At 41.9% G+C, this 18,474-nt stretch overlaps 2 protein-coding genes across 2 annotated transcripts in view; one reads left to right on the forward strand and one right to left on the reverse strand.

Annotated features, from left to right (window-relative positions):
* The window catches only part of INTS11 (integrator complex subunit 11), a 258,653-nt gene that overhangs the window by 104,904 nt on the left and 135,275 nt on the right, over positions 1–18,474 (forward strand). The window lies entirely within an intron of this gene.
* Positions 1,931–18,114, reverse strand: C1QTNF12 (C1q and TNF related 12; the record flags this gene model as incomplete). Its single annotated transcript, XM_079326185.1, has 9 exons — positions 1,931–2,045; positions 4,115–4,193; positions 6,992–7,082; positions 7,978–8,086; positions 10,860–10,973; positions 11,924–11,982; positions 12,329–12,440; positions 13,297–13,416; positions 17,944–18,114. 9 exons carry the CDS (start codon positions 18,112–18,114, stop codon positions 1,947–1,949), a joined length of 954 nt encoding a protein of 317 aa, XP_079182311.1. The 3' UTR covers positions 1,931–1,946.

The following is an 18,474-nucleotide window of genomic DNA, read 5'->3' on the forward strand; positions in this document are numbered from 1 at the left end:
CCAATTCCAGAATCCCAAATTCTTCCCCAAATCCCTGAATCCCAAACTCTCCCTATTTCCCCCCCCCAAGATCCCAAACCTGCCGAGTTTTGGGGATTTTTTTTGGGAATTAAATTGGAAAACACAGAAAAGAATCACAAAATTATTTCTGTTCTTTCTCATCTCAATCCTTCATTTCCAAACCCAAAAGAAAACCAAAAAAAAACCACAAAACAAAACAAAAACCCAAATCAATCCCAAAAAATAAAATAAAAACCCCACAGTGCTGGTTACAAGTGCTATGGTGAAATAATTAAAAGAATGAAATAATTAAAAGAATGAAATAATTAAAAGAATGAAAGAATGGAATAATTAAAATAATGGAATAATGAACGAAATAATTAAAATATTGAAATCCCGAATCTCAGCGTGCACAAAAGAAAAATTCCCCAAATTTTTGTGGGAATGATTCAAAAAAAAGGAAAATTCTGGTGAAAAGCAGCAGCAGCAAAGCTGGAGGGGCTGGGGAGGGATTTGGGATTTGGGATTTTGGGATTTTTGGGATTTTGGGATTTGGGATTTTGGGATTTTGGGATTTTGGGGTTTGGGATTTTGGGATTTTGGGATTTTGGGATTTTGGGATTTGGGGAATTTGGGATTTGGTATTTGGGGATTTGGTATTTGGTGTTTTGGGATTTTGGGGATTTTGGGATTTGGGGTTTGGGGTTTGGGGTTTGGGATTTGGGGATTTTGGGATTTTTGGGATTTTGGGATTTTGGGATTTTGGGATTTGGGGAATTTGGGATTTGGTATTTGGTGTTTTGGGATTTTGGAGATTTTGGGGATTTGGGGTTTGGGGATTGGGGTTTGGGATTTGGCGATTTGGTATTTGGTGTTTTGGGATTTTGGGGATTTTGGGATTTGGGGTTTTGGGGTTTGGGATTTGGGGTTTGGGGTTTGGGGTTTGGGATTTGGGGATTTGGGATTTGGGATTTTGGGATTTGGTATTTGGTGTTTTGGGTTTTGGGGATTTTGGGATTTGGGGTTTGGGGTTTGGGGTTTGGGATTTGGGGATTTTGGGATTTGGGATTTTGGGATTTGGTATTTGGTGTTTTGGGATTTTGGGGATTTTGGGATTTGGGGTTTGGGGTTTGGGATTTTTGGGATTTTGGGATTTTGGGATTTGGGATTTGGGATTTTGGGATTTGGGGATTTGGGGAATTTGGGATTTTGGGATTTGGTATTTGGTGTTTTGGGATTTTGGGGATTTTGGGATTTGGGGTTTGGGGTTTGGGATTTGGGGATTTGGGGATTTGGGATTTGGGATTTGGGATTTGGGATTTTGGGATTTGGGATTTGGGATTTGGTATTTGGGGATTTGGTATTTGGTGTTTTGGGATTTTGGCATTTGGGGAATTTGGGATTTTGGGGATTTTGGGATTTGGGGTTTGGGGATTGTAGGTTTGAGGATTTCGGGGTTCTGGGGATTTAGGATTGGGGGTTTTGGGGATTTGGGATTTTGGGAGTTCAGGGATTTGGGGTTTTGGGATTTTGGGATGTTGGGGATATTGGAGATTCAGGGATTTGGGGTTTGGGATTTTGGGGAATTTGTGAATTTGGGGTTTGGGGATTTTGGGATTTTGGGGAATTTGTGAATTTGGGGTTTGGGATTTTGGGGTTTGGGATTTTGGGGAATTTGTGAATTTGGGGTTTGGGGATTTTGGGATTTTGGGGAATTTGTGAATTTGGGGTTTGGGGATTTTGGGGTTTGGGGATTTGGGGTTTGGGGTTTGGGATTTTGGGGAATTTGTGAATTTGGGGTTTGGGGATTTTGGGGAATTTGTGAATTTGGGGATTTGGGGTTTGGGGTTGGGGATTTGGGGATTTTGAGGTTTGGGGATTTGGGGATTTTGGGGAATTTGTGAATTTGGGGTTTGAGGTTTGGGATTTTGGGGTTTGGGTCCCCGCTAGGTTCCCATCAGCATCCCCATGAAATCCGAGCCCGTCTGGACGGTGATGGCGGCGCCGGCGCTGTTGTCCACGAAGATGGAGGCGTACTGAGCAGCCTGGGATGGGGGATTGGTTATTGATTATTGGTTATTGATTATTGGGGATTGATGAGATGGAGGCGTACTGAGCAGCCTGGGATGGGGGATTGGTTATTGATTATTGATTATTGATTATTGGGGATTGATGAGATGGAGGCGTACTGAGCAGCCTGGGATGGGGGATTGGTTATTGATTATTGATTATTGATTATTGGGGATTGATGAGATGGAGGCGTACTGAGCAGCCTGGGATGGGGGATTGGTTATTGATTATTGATTATTGATTATTGGTTATTGGGGATTGATGAGATGGAGGCGTACTGAGCAGCCTGGGATGGGGGATTGGTTATTGATTATTGATTATTGATTATTGATTATTGGTTATTGAGGATTGATGAGATGGAGGCATACTGAGCAGCCTGGGATGGGGGATTGGTTATTGATTATTGATTATTGATTATTGATCATTGGGGATTGATGAGATGGAGGCGTACTGAGCAGCCTGGGATGGGGGATTGATTATTGATTATTGATTATTGATTATTGATTATTGGGGATTGATGAGATGGAGGCGTACTGAGCAGCCTGGGATGGGGGATTGATTACTGATTATTGATTATTGGTTATTGGGGATTGATGAGATGGAGGCATACTGAGCAGCCTGGGATGGGGGATTGGTTATTGATTATTGATTATTGATTATTGGTTATTGGGGATTGATGAGATGGAGGCGTACTGAGCAGCCTGGGATGGGGGATTGGTTATTGATTATTGATTATTGATTATTGATTATTGGTTATTGGGGATTGGGGATTGATGAGATGGAGGCGTACTGAGCAGCCTGGGATGGGGGATTGGTTATTGATTATTGATTATTGATTATTGATTATTGGTTATTGGGGATGGATGAGATGGAGGCGTACTGAGCAGCCTGGGATGGGGGATTGGTTATTGATTATTGGTTATTGGTTATTGGGGATTGATGAGATGGAGGCGTACTGAGCAGCCTGGGATGGGGCATTGATTATTGATCATTGGTTATTGATCATGGGGGATTGATAAGATGGAGGTGTACTGAGCAGGCTGAGGACAGGGGATTGATTATTGGTTATTGATTATTGGTTATTGATCATGGGGGAGTGATCATGGGGAATTGATTATGGGGGTTTGATTATTGGTTATTGATTATGAAGTATTGATTATGGGTTATTGATATGGTGCAGTCTGTGACTGCTGTAAACTGATTTAATATCACGTGGCACTGTGCTATATATTATATATAGTATAAATATTATAGTATAGGTATGAGATATTAATATACTATGGGACTGTGGTATATCTGTAATATATAGTATATGTTATATAAACTATATATTATATAGTATATATTATATTTTAATATTATATAATTTATATAATAGTTATATAGTTATATATAATGTTATTATATATACATAATATATATATACTCTATTATTAGTTATATGCTATTAATATAGTATATAACTATAATATATATAGTATATATAATATATTAATATTTGGTATAACTACAGTTTGTTATATAATATATAATATATAATATATAATATATAATATATAATATATAATATATAATATATAATATATAATATATAATATATTATATATTATATATTATATATTATATATTATATATTATATATTATATATTATATATTATATATTATATAAATATAATGTATAATGTATAATGTATTATATTATCTATATTATATATTATATATTATATAATATATTACATATTATATTATCTATATTATATATTATATATTATACCTAATATATTACATATTATATATTATTTTCTATTTTCTATTTTTCTATTATTTTAATATATATTTATATGCTTCTATCTATTTATATATTACATACTATTTATTAATACAACACATAAGCATAGTATCTACAATTTCACATACTGGATTTGGGATGGGGTTATTGATCACGGGGGTATTGATAAGGCACAGCCCATAATTGATTTTTTAAAGCAATTCCAGAATCCAATGGGCAGAATTTGGGCAGAAATTGCCAATTTCCAGCCTCACCTGCAGCTGCAGCAGCCCATGGACATAAACTGTGAAGATTTTGCTGTTGCTTTCCAGCCCAGCAATCACTTCCAAGGACCTAAAATGAGAAATTTAAACAGATTAATGAGAATTTTAAACAGATTAATGAGAGATTTAAACAGATGAATGAGAGATTTAAACAGATTAAACCCACAGTTGGGAGTGGAAGGACAATTATCCCTCAATTTCCATGGAAATCAGAGCAGTTGGACCAAAAATGTGAATTTTGGGTTTGGGATGTTTGGGAGGGTTTAAAGCAGGGGGTGGTGGAAGGTGGGAATGAGATCTTTAAAGCCCATAATTCCAAATTCCTTAATTCCTTAATTCTATAATTCCATAATTCCATAATTCCTTAATTCAATAATTCCAGGATTCCATAATTCCATCATTCAATAATTGAATTATTCCATCATTCCATCATTCCATGTTTTCAAAGCCCATAATTCTATAATTCAATGATTCCATTATTCCATAATTCTATAATAATTCTATAATTCAATGATTCAATAATTCTATAATTCAACAATTCAATTATTTCATAATTCTATAATTCCATTATTCTATTATTCCATTATTCCGTAATTCCATAATTCCACAATTCAATAATTCAATAATTCCATTATTCCATTCTTCAATATTTCCATACTTCCATTCTTCATTCTTTATTTTCTTTTTTAAAAATTTTTTAATTTTTTTTTTTTTTACTCTGTTTTGAACCTTTCCACCTCTATTTATGAACTTTTCCACAAAAATTTCCTAGGGTGAGGATTATGGATTCAGGTGAATTTTGTAATCTTGGGGAGGATTTTTAAATTTTTAAACACAAGCCAAAAAGAAATTTAAATAAATCATTCCATAATTGTGCTGCAGCTCAAAATCCTCAAACCCCCTCCCCCAATGCTGTTCTTTGGGATTTCCTGCAGAATTCCCCAAAATTCACCTTTTTTTGGGCCAAATCCAAATTTCTGGAACAACATCAACCAGTTAAACTCAGTTTTAACCTCCCAAATCCTGGTTCTTCCCTCCCTTGTTTTCCCAATTAAATTCCTCTTTCTTTTTTATTTTTTTTTTTTTTTTTTTTTTTTTTTAAATTCCAGTGATGAAACCCTACAAGTTCCAACCTGATTTTCCCCAGAAAAAAAAAAATAATTAAAATAAAAATAAAGGGAATTGTGAGCTGCAGAGTGAGGCTGTGTCAGATCCTGCCCAAAATCCAGGGTGGGGCTTTCCCCCCTCCTCTGCTCCAGCTCGAATTTCCACGGCTCATCCCAAAAAAAAAAAAACAAAAAAAACCCCAAAAAAACCAAAAAGCCCCGGGGGGTTTTTCCAGCCCCGTGGAGGGGAGAAGTGCTGGAATTCCCGGGAAATTCCACAGGGAGATCCATCCTGAAAATTCTGGGATCTCTTCCAAATCCATCCTGAAAATTCAGGGATCTGTCCCAAATCCATCCTGAAAATTCAGGGATCTGTCCCAAATTAATCCTGAAAACTCTGGGATCTCCAAATCCATCCTGAAAATTCAGGGACAGATCCCAAATCCATCCTGAAAATTCTGGGATCTGTCCCAAATTAATCCTGAAAATTCTGGAATCTCTTCCAAATCCATCCTGAAAATTCAGGGACAGATCCCAAATCCATCCAGATCTCTCTGGGATTTGTCCCAAATCAATTCTGATCTCTGGGATCTTTCCCAAATCCATCCTGAAATATTGACAATCTGAGGAGAATAATTGATAAATTTGGGTGGGATATTCAGGAATATTGACAATTTGGGAGAATAATTGCTAAAATGGGGTGGAATATTCTGGAATATTGAGGAGAATAATTGTTAAAATGGGCTGGAACATTCTGGAATATTGACAATTTGGGAGAATAATTGATAAATTGGGTGGAATATTCTGGAATATTGACAGTCTGAGGAGAATAATTGCTAAAATAGGGTGGAATATTCTGGAATATTGAGGAGAATAATTGTTAAAATGGGGTGGAATATTCTGGAATATTGACAATCTGAGGAGAATAATTGCTAAAATGGGGTGGAACTTTCTGGAATATTGACAGTCTGAGGGGAATAATTGCTAAATTGGAGTGGAATATTCTGGAATACTGAGGAGAATAATTGTTAAAATGGGGTGGAATATTCTGGAATATTGACAGTCTGAGGAGAATAATTGCTAAAATAGGGTGGAATATTCTGGAATATTGAGGAGAATAATTGTTAAAATGGGGTGGAATATTCTGGAATATTGACAATCTGAGGAGAATAATTGACAAATTGGGGTGGGATATTCAGGAATATTGACAATCTGAGGGGAATAATTGCTAAATTGGAGTGGAATATTCTGGAATACTGAGGAGAATAATTGTTAAAATGGGGTGGAACATTCTGGAATATTGACAATCTGAGGAGAATAATTGACAAATTGGGGTGGAAAATTCAGGAATATTGACAATCTGAGGAGAATAATTGCTAAAATGGGGTGGAAAATTCAGGAATATTGACAATCTGAGGGGAATAATTGATAAATTGGGGTGGGATATTCAGGAATATTGACAATCTGAGGGGAATAATTGCTAAAATGGGGTGGAACATTCTGGAATATTGACAGTCTGAGGAGAATAATTGATAAATTGGAGTGGAATATTCTGGAATATTGAGGAGAATAATTGTTAAAATGGGCTGGAACATTCTGGAATATTGACAATCTGAGGAGAATAATTGCTAAAATGGAGTGGAATATTCTGGAATACTGAGGAGAATAATTGTTAAAATGGGGTGGAATATTCTGGAATATTGACAGTCTGAGGAGAATAATTGATAAATTGGGTGGAATATTCTGGAATATTGAGTCTCACGTGTGTCTGTGGCACAGGGACTCGATGCAGATCAGCACCCGCACGTTGTCCCGCGCCCGCAGCTGCACTTTGCTCTTCAGCTCACTGTGGTCTGGGGAAAACAGCAGGAAAATGTCAGAATTCCCAAAAATTTGGGTTCTGGAAGGAAAGAAGAAGCCTTGGGGTGGTTGGGTTTGAGGTTGCCAGAAGGTTCCTCCAAATCCCAAAAGGAAAATTGTGGATCCAGCAGTGGCCATCAAGGCAGAACCTCTGGAAAAATGGATTTAAAAAGAGGATCCAAGGTAGATCCATCAGTGATAGAACATCTGGAATATCAGATTTAAAAAGGAGATCCAAGGTGGATCCATCAGGGATGGAAGATCTGGAATATTGGATTTAAAAACGGGATCCAAGGTGGATCCATCAGTGATAGAACCTTTGGAAAAATGGATTCAAAAATGGGATCCGAGGTGGATCCATCAGTTTTCCCAGGTTTTCCCAAGGGTTTCCCAGATTTTCCCAGGTGTTCTGCAGGTTCCCCAGATGTTCCCATGTTCCCCAGGTGTCCCCAGGTGTCCCCAGGTGTTCCCAGGCTCCCCAGGTGTTCCCACGTCCCCCAGGTGTTCCCAGGTTTTCCCAGGTATTCCCAGATATTCCCCAGGTGTTCCCATGTTCCCCAGGTGTTCCCCAGGTGTTTCCATGTTCCCCAGGTGTCCCCAGGTGTCCCCAGGTGTCCCCATGTCCCCAGGTATCCCCAGATGTCCCCAGGTGTCCCCATGTCCCCAGGTGTCCCCAGGTGTCCCCAGGTGCCCCCAGGTGTCCCCAGGTGTCCCCAGGTGTCCCCAGGTGTCCCCATGTCCCCATGTTCCCCAGGTGTCCCCATGTCCCCATGTCCCCAGGTGTCCCCATGTCCCCATGTTCCCCAGGTGTCCCCATGTCCCCATGTCCCCAGGTGTCCCCAGGTGTCCCCATGTCCCCAGGTGTCCCCAGCCCAGCCCCGCACTCACCGATGTGCACGTTTGCTGACAGTTGGTAGATGCCGCCCACGGGCGCGGTGAAGCGGCCGCTGGAGAGATCCAGCCCCGAGCCCCGCAGGAAAGAGCCCTTGGCCAGGGGCTGGGGAGAGACACCAGCTGACCCCAAATCACTGCGGGGACCCCAAATCCATCCCTGGGCTGATCCCAGATCCAGCCCCGAGCCCCGCAGGAAAGAGCCCTTGGCCAGGGGCTGGGGAGAGACATCAGCTGACCCCAAATCACTGGGGTGATCCCAAATCAACCCTGGGGGGACCCCAAATCACTGCGGGGACCCCAAATCACTGCGGGGACCCCAAATCCCTGGGGTGATCCCAAATCCAACCCTGGAGGGACCCCAAATCACTGCGGGGACCCCAAATCCATCCCTGTGCTGATCCCAGATCCAGCCCCGAGCCCCGCAGGAAAGAGCCCTTGGCCAGGGGCTGGGGAGAGACACCAGCTGACCCCAAATCCCTGGGGTGATCCCAAATCCCTGGGGTGATCCCAAATCCAACCCTGGGGGGACCCCAAATCCCTGGGGGAACCCCAAATCCCTGCGGGGACCCCAAATCCCTGGGGTGACCCCAAATCCATCCCTGGGGGGACCCCAAATCCATCCCTGGGGGGACCCCAAATCACTGCGGGGACCCCAAATCAACCCTGGGGGGACCCCAAATCACTGCGGGGACCCCAAATCCCTGGGGTGATCCCAAATCCAACCCTGGGGGGACCCCAAATCACTGCGGGGACCCCAAATCCCTGGGGGAACCCCAAATCCATCCCTGGGCTGATCCCAAATCCCTGGGGGAACCCCAAATCCATCCGTGTGCTGATCCCAAATCCCCATGCAGATCCCAAATCCCTGTTCTGATCCCAAATCCCTGTTCTGATCCCAAATCCCCGTGCTGATACCAAATCCCGTTCTGATCCAAAATCCCCGTGCAGATCCCAAATCCCTGTTCTGATCCCAAATCCCCGTGCAGATCCCAAATCCCCGTGCAGATCCCAAATCCCCTTCTGATCCCAAATTCCCTTTTGATCCCAAATCCCCTTCTGATCCCAAATCCTTGTTCTGATCCCAAATCCTTGTTCTGATCCCAAATCCCTGTTCTGATCCCAAATCCCTGTTCTGATCCCAAATCCCCTTCTGATCCCAAATCCCCGTGCAGATTCCAAATCCCCTTCTGATCCCAAATCCCTGTTCTGATCCCAAATCCCTGTTCTGATCCCAAATCCCCTTCTGATCCCAAATCCCTGTTCTGATCCCAAATCCCTGTTCTGATCCCAAATCCCCTTCTGATCCCAAATCCCTGTTCTGATCCCAAATCCCTGTTCTGATCCCAAATCCCCTTCTGATCCCAAATCCCTGTCCTGATCCCAAATCCCTGTTCTGATCCCAAATCCCGTTCTGATCCCAAATCCCTGTTCTGATCCCAAATCCCTGTTCTGATCCCAAATCCCCTTCTGATCCCAAATCCCTGTTCTGATCCCAAATCCCCTTCTGATCCCAAATCCCTGTTCTGATCCCAAATCCCTGTTCTGATCCCAAATCCCTGTTCTGATCCCAAATCCCTGTTCTGATCCCAAATCCCTGTTCTGATCCCAAATCCCTGTTCTGATCCCAAATCCCCTTCTGATCCCAAATCCCTGTTCTGATCCCAAATCCCTGTTCTGATCCCAAATCCCTGTTCTGATCCCAAATCCCGTTCTGATCCCAAATCCCTGTTCTGATCCCAAATCCCTGTTCTGATCCCAAATCCCCTTCTGATCCCAAATCCCTGTTCTGATCCCAAATCCCTGTTCTGATCCCAAATCCCTGTTCTGATCCCAAATCCCCAGCAGCTCCTGACTGAATTCCCCTTTTCCAGGGGACAAGCCCGACCAGCCCCGTCCTGTCCCGGGCTCCGGTCCCAGTTTGGCTTCCAGAGCTCCGAGCCAGGAAAAACTGGGAAGGATCTGGGAGGGCCCTGAGGCATGGGAAGCACGGATGCCTTAATTAGTGCCATTTTCTGCTAATTAATGAGGCAGCAGCTCTGCCTCCAGCCCTGCCCACGCCCCAGGGCTGATCCTGCCTGGCTGCCAAAAAGTTTGGGAAAAATCCAGGAATGTGTTTTCATTAGGGAATAAACACTGCGGGAGAGCCGAGGAGAGAATAATTCAAACCCTTCCCAAAACGCCCCTGAGGGCCTTGGTGACCCCAAAATCCAGATTAAATAAATTAGCAGATGGTTATTTGGGTTTAATTCTTGGTTTCATATTGAGAAGTGTGAAAAATACGTCTGGAAAAATGGATTTGAAAAGGGGATCCAATATGGGTTCATTAGTGATAGAAAATCTGGAATATTAGATTTAAAAAGGAGATCCAAGGTGGATCCATCAGTGATGGAACCACTGGAAAAATGGATCTATAAAGGGGATCCAGGGTGGATCCATCAGTGACAGAAAATCTGGGATAATGGATTTTAAAAGGAGATCCAAGATGGATCTATCAGTGATGGAACCACTGGAAAAATGGATTTTAAAAGGGAATCCAGGCTGGATCCATCGGTGACAGAAAATCTGGAGTATTAGATTTAAAATAGGGATCCAAGATGCATCTATCAGTGATGGAACCACTGGAAAAATGGATTTTAAAATGGAATCCAAGAGGGATCCATCAATGATGGAATCTAGGGGAAAATGGATTTAGAAAGGGAATCCAGTGTGGATCCATCAGTGACAGAACATTTCAAAGGGATCCAAGACAGATCCATCACTGATAGAACATCAGGAAAAATGGATTTTAAAAGGTGGATCCCTCAGTGACAGAGCATTTGGAATACCAGATTTTAAAGGGATCCTCCAGGACAGTCTCTGGGATATTCCCCTCTCACCGACTGGAAGTTGTGCAGCTCCACCAAGGTTTTCTTGTCCACCAGCAGCGGCGCCCGGAGCTGGCAGTGGAACGCCTGGTCCAGGCGGCGCCGGGACAGCGGGAGCTGCTCCAGGGGCAGCAGCGGGGACAGCGGGGACAGCGGGGACAGCGGGGACAGCGGGGACAGCGGGGACAGCGGGCTGGGCTGGGCTGGGGCAGGCAGGGCGGCTCGCTGCTCCATGGCTTCTGGGAGAAAAATAGAAATAAAATAAAATAAATAAAATATAATTTCATTTAGGGACATGAATTAACAGGGACAGCGGGGACAGCGGGCTGGGCTGGGCTGGGGCAGGCAGGGCTGCTCGCTGCTCCATGGCTTCTGAGAGAAAAAATAAAATAAAATAAAATAAAATAAATAAAATATAATTTCATTTAGGGACATGAATTAACAGGGACAGCGGGGACAGCGGGCTGGGCTGGGCTGGGGCAGGCAGGGCGGCTCTCTGCTCCATGGCTTCTGAGAGAAAAAATAAAATAAAATAAAATAAAACTTCATTTAGGGACATGGATTAACAGGGACAGCGGGCTGGGCTGGGCTGGGCAGGGAGGGGCAGGGCTGCCTGCTGCTCCATGGCTTCTGAGAGATAAATATAAATATAATAAAATATAACTTCATTTATGGGCATGGATTAATGGGCAGGGTGGCTCACTGCTCGATGGCTTCTGAGAGATAAATATAAAATAAAATAAATAAAATAAAATATAACTTCATTTAGGGGGACAGCAGGCTGGGCTGGGCAGGGAGGGGCAGGGCGGCTCGCTGCTCCATGGCTTCTGAGAGATAAATATAAAATAAAATAAATAAAATAAAATATAACTTCATTTAGGGGGACAGCAGGCTGGGCTGGGTGGGGAAGGGCAGAGCTGCTCGCTGCTCCATGGCTTCTGAGAGAAAAAATAAAATAAAATAAAATATAACTTCATTTAGGGACATGGATTAATGGGCAGGGAGGCTTGCTGCTCCATGGCTTCTGAGAGATAAATATAAAATAAAATAAATAAAATAAAATATAACTTCATTTAGGGGGACAGCGGGCTGGGCTGGGCAGGGAGGGGCAGGGCGGCTCGCTGCTCCATGGCTTCTGAGTGAAAAAAATACATAAAATAAAATAAAACTTCATTTAGGGGCATGGATTAACAGGCAGGGAGGCTCACTGCTCCATGGCTTCTGAGGGGAAAAGGACAAAAAAATGAAATAAAATGAAATAAAACCTTCATTTAAAGCCTGGCCCTATGAATTATGAAAATTTGCTCAGAATTCCACTCTTGGATCTTCAATTTTAAGCACCAGGGAAACATTTTTGGTTGCCAGGGGCTGGTTTAGGGTGAGGATTTCTCCTGGTCCTTCACCAAATAAAAAAACTCTTCCAGCCTTCAAGATCCTTTTAAAATATTTTTAAAATCTTTGACTTTTTACATTTTTTTTACCTTTTAAGATCTCCTTGAACTCCTGCAGAAGAATTTCCCGGGTGATTTCAGCCCCAGGAGCTCCCGGAGGCCCCTGAGGCCCAGGAGGCCCCGGAGGCCCCACCAGGCCTCGCTGAGAGAACAAAACAAAACAAAAAAAAAATCGGGATTAAAATCTGAGAATTGCACTGACATCAGCAAAAGGGAGAAGTTGTGTTCCCAAAAAAAATCCCTGGGATTCCTCAAATTATCTTGGAGGAGAGAAAATCATTCAAAGAATTCGAGGTTGCCCAAGCAGAGATGGGAAGTGAGCGTCGCTGAGCTCGTTAATTTGAAATTAATTTAATTTGAAATGAAGCCCTTGTCCACACCTTGGTTGATTTATCCTTTGGGATATTTGGGCTTTATCTCTTAGAAGGGTAAAAAAAATGGATTTTGTTTTTGCTGAGTGGAAAGAAAAAAAAGGCCCAATCAGAGAGCGGCCGGTTCAAAATTTCTCATTTCCCAAAAGAAGAAGCTCAAACTTCTCCAAAAAATGGAGAAATTAAACACAAAAATTTGAGAAATCAGCTGGGATTGGGATACTTGGACTTTATCTCTTAGAAGGATAAATAAGATGAGTTTTATTTTTGGGAAAATAACCCAAAAAAAAAAAGGTTCAGCCTGAGAGCGGCCGGTTCATAATTTCTTGTTTCCCAAAACAAGAAACTCAAACTTCTCCAAAAAATGGAGAAATTAAACACAAAAATTTGAGAAATCAGCTGGGATTGGGATACTTGGACTTTATCTCTTAGAAGGATTAATAAGTTTAAAAAAAAAAAAAAAAGGCCCAACCTGAGAGAGGCCAGTTCAAAATTTCTCATTTCCCAAAACAAGAAAGCTCAAATTTCTCCAAAAAATGAAGAAATTAAACACAAAAAAAAAAAAAAAAAGGGAAATCAGCTGGGGAAAGCTGATGGATGAGCAGCAAGAAGGGAATTCAAAGGTACCAATTTCTTGTCTTTGCCTTTGCATCTCCTCTTGGAGTTGTTGCCGTCGTCGGGTCGGTGCACGAAGGAGATCCAGGTGCGGCGGGGGTCGGCCAGCCGGGGCTCGGGGGGCTGCAGCAGCTGAGGAGACAGGAGTGCTGGAATTCCATGGAAATCCCATGGAAAACATCCCCAGATCTGACAATCACTCAGATCTCTTTATTCTGCTTCTGGGACTCCATGGAAAAATTCCATGGAAAACATCCTCAGATCTGAAAATCCTTCAGATCTCTTTGTTCAGTTTCTGGGACTCCATGGAAAAATTCCATGGAAAACATCCCCAGATCTGAAAATCCTTCAGATCTCTTTATTCTGCTTCTGGGGCTCCATGGAAAAATTCCATGGAAATTCCATGGAAAACATCCCCAGATCTGAAAATCCTTCAGATCTCTTTATTCTGCTTCTGGGACTCCATGGAAAAATTCCATGGAAATCCCATGGAAAACATCCCCAGATCTGACAATCACTCAGTTCTCTTTATTCTGCTTCTGGGGCTCCATGGAAATCCCATGGAAAACATCCCCAGATCTGAAAATCACTCAGATCTCTTTATTCTGCTTCTGGGACTCCATGGAAAAATTCCATGGAAAACATCCCCAGATCTGAAAATCACTCGGATCTCTTTGTTCAGTTTCTGGGACTCTGAAATTCCATGGAAATCCCATGGGAAACATCCCCAGATCTGAAAATCCTTCAGATCTTTTTGTTCAGTTTCTGGGACTCTGAAATTCCATGGAAATTGCATGGAAAACATCCCCAGATCCTCTGAGAATGCAAATATGAAAATCTTTCAGATCTCTTTATTGAGTTTCTGGGACTCCATGGAAAAATTCCATGGAAATTCCATGGAAAACATGCCCAGATCTGAAAATCCTTCAAATTGCTTTTTCAAGCTTCTGGGACTCTGAAATTCCATGGAAATTCCATGGGAAACCCACCCAGATTTTCCAAGGATGCAAATCTCAAAATCCTTCAGATCTCTTTTTTTTCAGCTTCTGGGACTCCATGGAAAATTTTCATGGAAATTCCATGGAAAACATTCCCAGATCCTCCAAGGATGCCAATCTAAAAATCCTTCAAATTCCTTTTTCCAGCTTCTGAGATTCCATGGAAAAATCCCATGGAAAATCCACCAGATGTTCAGAGGACGCAAAATTCATTTTTTGATAATTTCTGACTAATTTCTGGATTTGGATCCTTTCTGGATAAATTCCGGATTTGGACCCCTTCAAAATAAATTTTCATTCTTTCTAAAGAAATTCTGGATCTGGTTCCCTTTTAAATAAATTCTGGATTTGGTTCCCTTCTAAATATATTCTGGATTTGGATAATTTCTAAATAAATTCTGGAATTGGATCTTTTCTGGATAAAATTCTGGCTCTCTGTTATTTCTGGATAAATAAATTTTGGATTCTGATAATTTCTGGATAAATTCTGGATCCAAATATCTTCTGAATAAATTCTGGAATTAGATAATTTCTGGATAAAGTTCTGAGTTTTGATTCTTTCTGGACACATTCTGGATTTTGATAACTTCTGGATAAATTCTGGCTTTGGACCCTTTCTAAATAAATTCTGGATTTGGGTCCTCTCAAAAGAAATTTTTTATTTGGATCCCTTCTGGATAAATTCTGGATAGAAGAGATTTTTTTTAATTAAGGGAATTAACTTCAATCACTCAGCTCCCAGAGCAGCCAAATTAACAAAAATTTCCCAATCCAGGCAAATTAATTCCAGGATTAACTGGGAGAACCTCAAAAATTCAATGTGGCCACAGAATCTTGCAGCACATCCCAAAAAACCAGCAGAAAAAAAAAAAAAAAAAAGGATTTTTTTTAAGGGAGAATTGATGGGAAATTGGAATTTTATGGGAATTTTTTAATGGGATGAAATTAATGAAATAATTTTAATTAATAATTAATAATTTTTCATTAATAATTAAATAAATAATGGGGATTAAATTAATGGGAATTAAAACAAAAGGGATGGAGGACTTTTAGGGGGAAAAACCTCAAAAATTCAGTTTGGCCACAGAACCTTGAGGCACATCCCAAAAAAAAAAAAAAAAACAGCAGGAAAAATCAGATTTTTTAGGGAGAATTGATGGGAAATGGGAATTTTATAGGGAATTTTTGTTTTTAACGGGGATTTCTGTGGAGCAGAAAGGTTTGAGAGCCCCAGGGCTGCCCAAGCTGAACCAATTACGGCACAATTGTTCCCAAATTTGTGGATCGTTGGTGGCCAGGCCCCAATTGTCCCCTGGTTGCCATGGCAACTGGCAGGGCTGATGGCCCTGAGGTCACCCCATGGGGACAGGGGACATTTCTGTGTGTCCCTAGAGGGACAGGGACATTTCTCATCCTAAAGGATTCTCAACAACTCCCTGGGATTTTCTTCACTCCCAATCCCAAAAGCTGCTCTGAATTCCCTATTCCCAAAAATCCCATAAAAATGTTCATCCCAAAGGGGTGTGAACAACTGAATTCCCCAAAACTCTCTGGGATTCCCAAAAATCCCATAAAAATGTTCATTCCCAAAGGATTCTAATCAACTGAATTCCCCAAAATCCTCCGGGATTCCCAAAAATCCTATAAAATCGTTCATACCAAAGGATCCTGAAAACTCCCTGAAAATTTTCTCCCTCACCCTCCCCATTCCCAATCCCAAAATTTCCTCTGAATTCCCTATTCCCAAAAATCCCATAAAATGTTAATCCCAAAGGGGTGTGAACAACTGAATTCCCCAAAACCCTCTGGGATTCCCAAAAATCCCATAAAAATATTCATCCCAAAGGATTCTAATCAACTGAATTCCCCAAAATCCTCCGGGATTCCCAAAAATCCTATAAAAAATATTCATCCCAAAGGGGTGTGAACGACTGAATTCCCCAAAACCCTCTGGGATTCCCAAAAATCCCATAAAAATATTCATCCCAAAGGGGTGTGAACAACTGAATTCCCCAAAACTCTCTGGGATTCCCAAAAAATCCCATAAAAATATTCATCCCAAAGGATTCTAATCAACTGAATTCCCCAAAACCCTCTGGGATTCCCAAAAATCCCATAAAAATATTCATCCCAAAGGATTCTAACCAACTGAATTCCCCAAAACTCTCTGGGATTCCCAAAAAATCCCATAAAAATATTCATCCCAAAGGATTCTAATCAACTGAATTCCCCAAAACCCCCTGGGATTCCCAAAAATTCCATAAAAATGTTCATCCCAAAGGGGTGTGAACAACTGAATTCCCCAAAACTCTCTGGGATTCCCAAAAATCCCATAAAAATATTCATCCCAAAGGGGTGTGAACAACTGAATTCCCCAAAACTCTCTGGGATTCCCAAAAATCCCATAAAAATGTTCATCCCAAAGGGGTGTGAACAACTGAATTCCCCAAAACCCTCCGGGATTCCCAAAAATCCCATAAAATGTTCATCCCAAAGGGGTGTGAACAACTGAATTCCCCAAAACTCTCTGGGATTCCCAAAAATCCCATAAAAATGTTCATCCCAAAGGGGTGTGAACAACTGAATTCCCCAAAACTCTCTGGGATTCCCAAAAAATCCTAGAAAACATTCATCCCAGAGGATTCTAATCAACTGAATTCCCCAAAACCCTCTGGGATTCCCAAAAATCCCATAAAAATATTCATCCCAAAGGATTCTAATCAACTGAATTCCCCAAAACCCTCTGGGATTCCCAAAAATCCTAGAAAACCGTTCATCCCAAAGGATCCTGAAAACTCCCTGAAAATTTTCTCACTCATCCTCCCCATTCCCAATCCCAAAATTTCCTGTGAATTCCTCTGGGATTCCCAAAAATCCCCTGGAAATATCCCAAAGGATTCTGAACAACTCCCTGGAAATTTTCTCCCTCACCCTCCCCATTCTCAATCCCAAAAGCTGCTCTGAATTCCCTATTCCCAAAAATCCCATAAAAATATTCATCCCAAAGGATTCTAATCAACTGAATTCCCCAAAACTCTCTGGGATTCCCAAAAAATCCCATAAAAATATTCATCCCAAAGGATTCTAATCAACTGAATTCCCCAAAACCCTCCGGGATTCCCAAAAATCCCATAAAAATCTTGATCCCAAAGGATCCTGAGGGGTCTGAAAACTCCCTGGAAATTTTCTCCCTCACCCTCCCCATTCCCAATCCCAAAATTTCCTCTGAATTCCCTATTCCCAAAAATCCCATAAAAATATTCATCCCAAAGGGGTGTGAACAACTGAATTCCCCAAAACCCTCCGGGATTCCCAAAAATCCTAGAAAACCGTTCATTCCAAAGGATCCTGAAAACTCCCTGAAAATTTTCTCCCTCACCCTCCCCATTCCCAATCCCAAAATTTCCTCTGAATCCCCCAAACCCCTCTGGAATTCCCAAAACCCCCCCCAAAAAAGAATTCTCAACAACTCCCTGGAAGTGTTCTCCCGCTATTTCCAACCTGGTGAAATGAAGAATTAATTCAAAAATCAATCCAAAAAATTGATAAAAATCCCACAACTAAACCAGAAGGAATTGATGGGACGAGCCTGGAATGATCAGAAAAATCCCAAATTGGATTTTTTTTTGTTTTTGTTTTCCAGGGGTGGTTCAGGACGCACCTGGGGCTGCTCCTGGCTGTTGGCCAGGGAGGCGTTCAGGGGCTCGGGGGGCTCCTTCCTGCCCTTCCTGTCCCTCCGGGCAGCGGCCGCGGGGCGGGGGCACAGCTGGAGGCACAGCTGGAGGCACAGCTGGAGCAGCAGCAGCAGCCGCAGCGCCCGCGGGGGCGGCATGGTGGGGGGCGGGGGGGAAATGGGGATTTGGGATGGGAAAATGGGGATTTGGGATGGAAAATGGGGATTTGGGATGGGAAAAGGGGGATTTGGGATGGAAAAATGGGGATTTGGGATGGAAAAATGGGGATTTGGGATGGAAAATGGGGATTTGGGATGGGAAAATGGGGATTTGTGATGGGAAAATGGGGATTGGGATGGAAAATGGGGATTTGTGATGGAAAAATGGGGATTTGTGTCCGAAAAATGGGGATTTGTTTTGAGAAATGGGGATTTGTGATGGAAAAATGGGGATTTGTGATGGAAAATGGGAGTTTGTGTTGAGAAAATGGGAATTTGTGTTGGAAAAATGGGGATTTG

Source organism: Erithacus rubecula (assembly GCF_903797595.1).
Source record: "Erithacus rubecula genome assembly, chromosome: 24".
NCBI lineage: Eukaryota > Metazoa > Chordata > Aves > Passeriformes > Muscicapidae > Erithacus > Erithacus rubecula.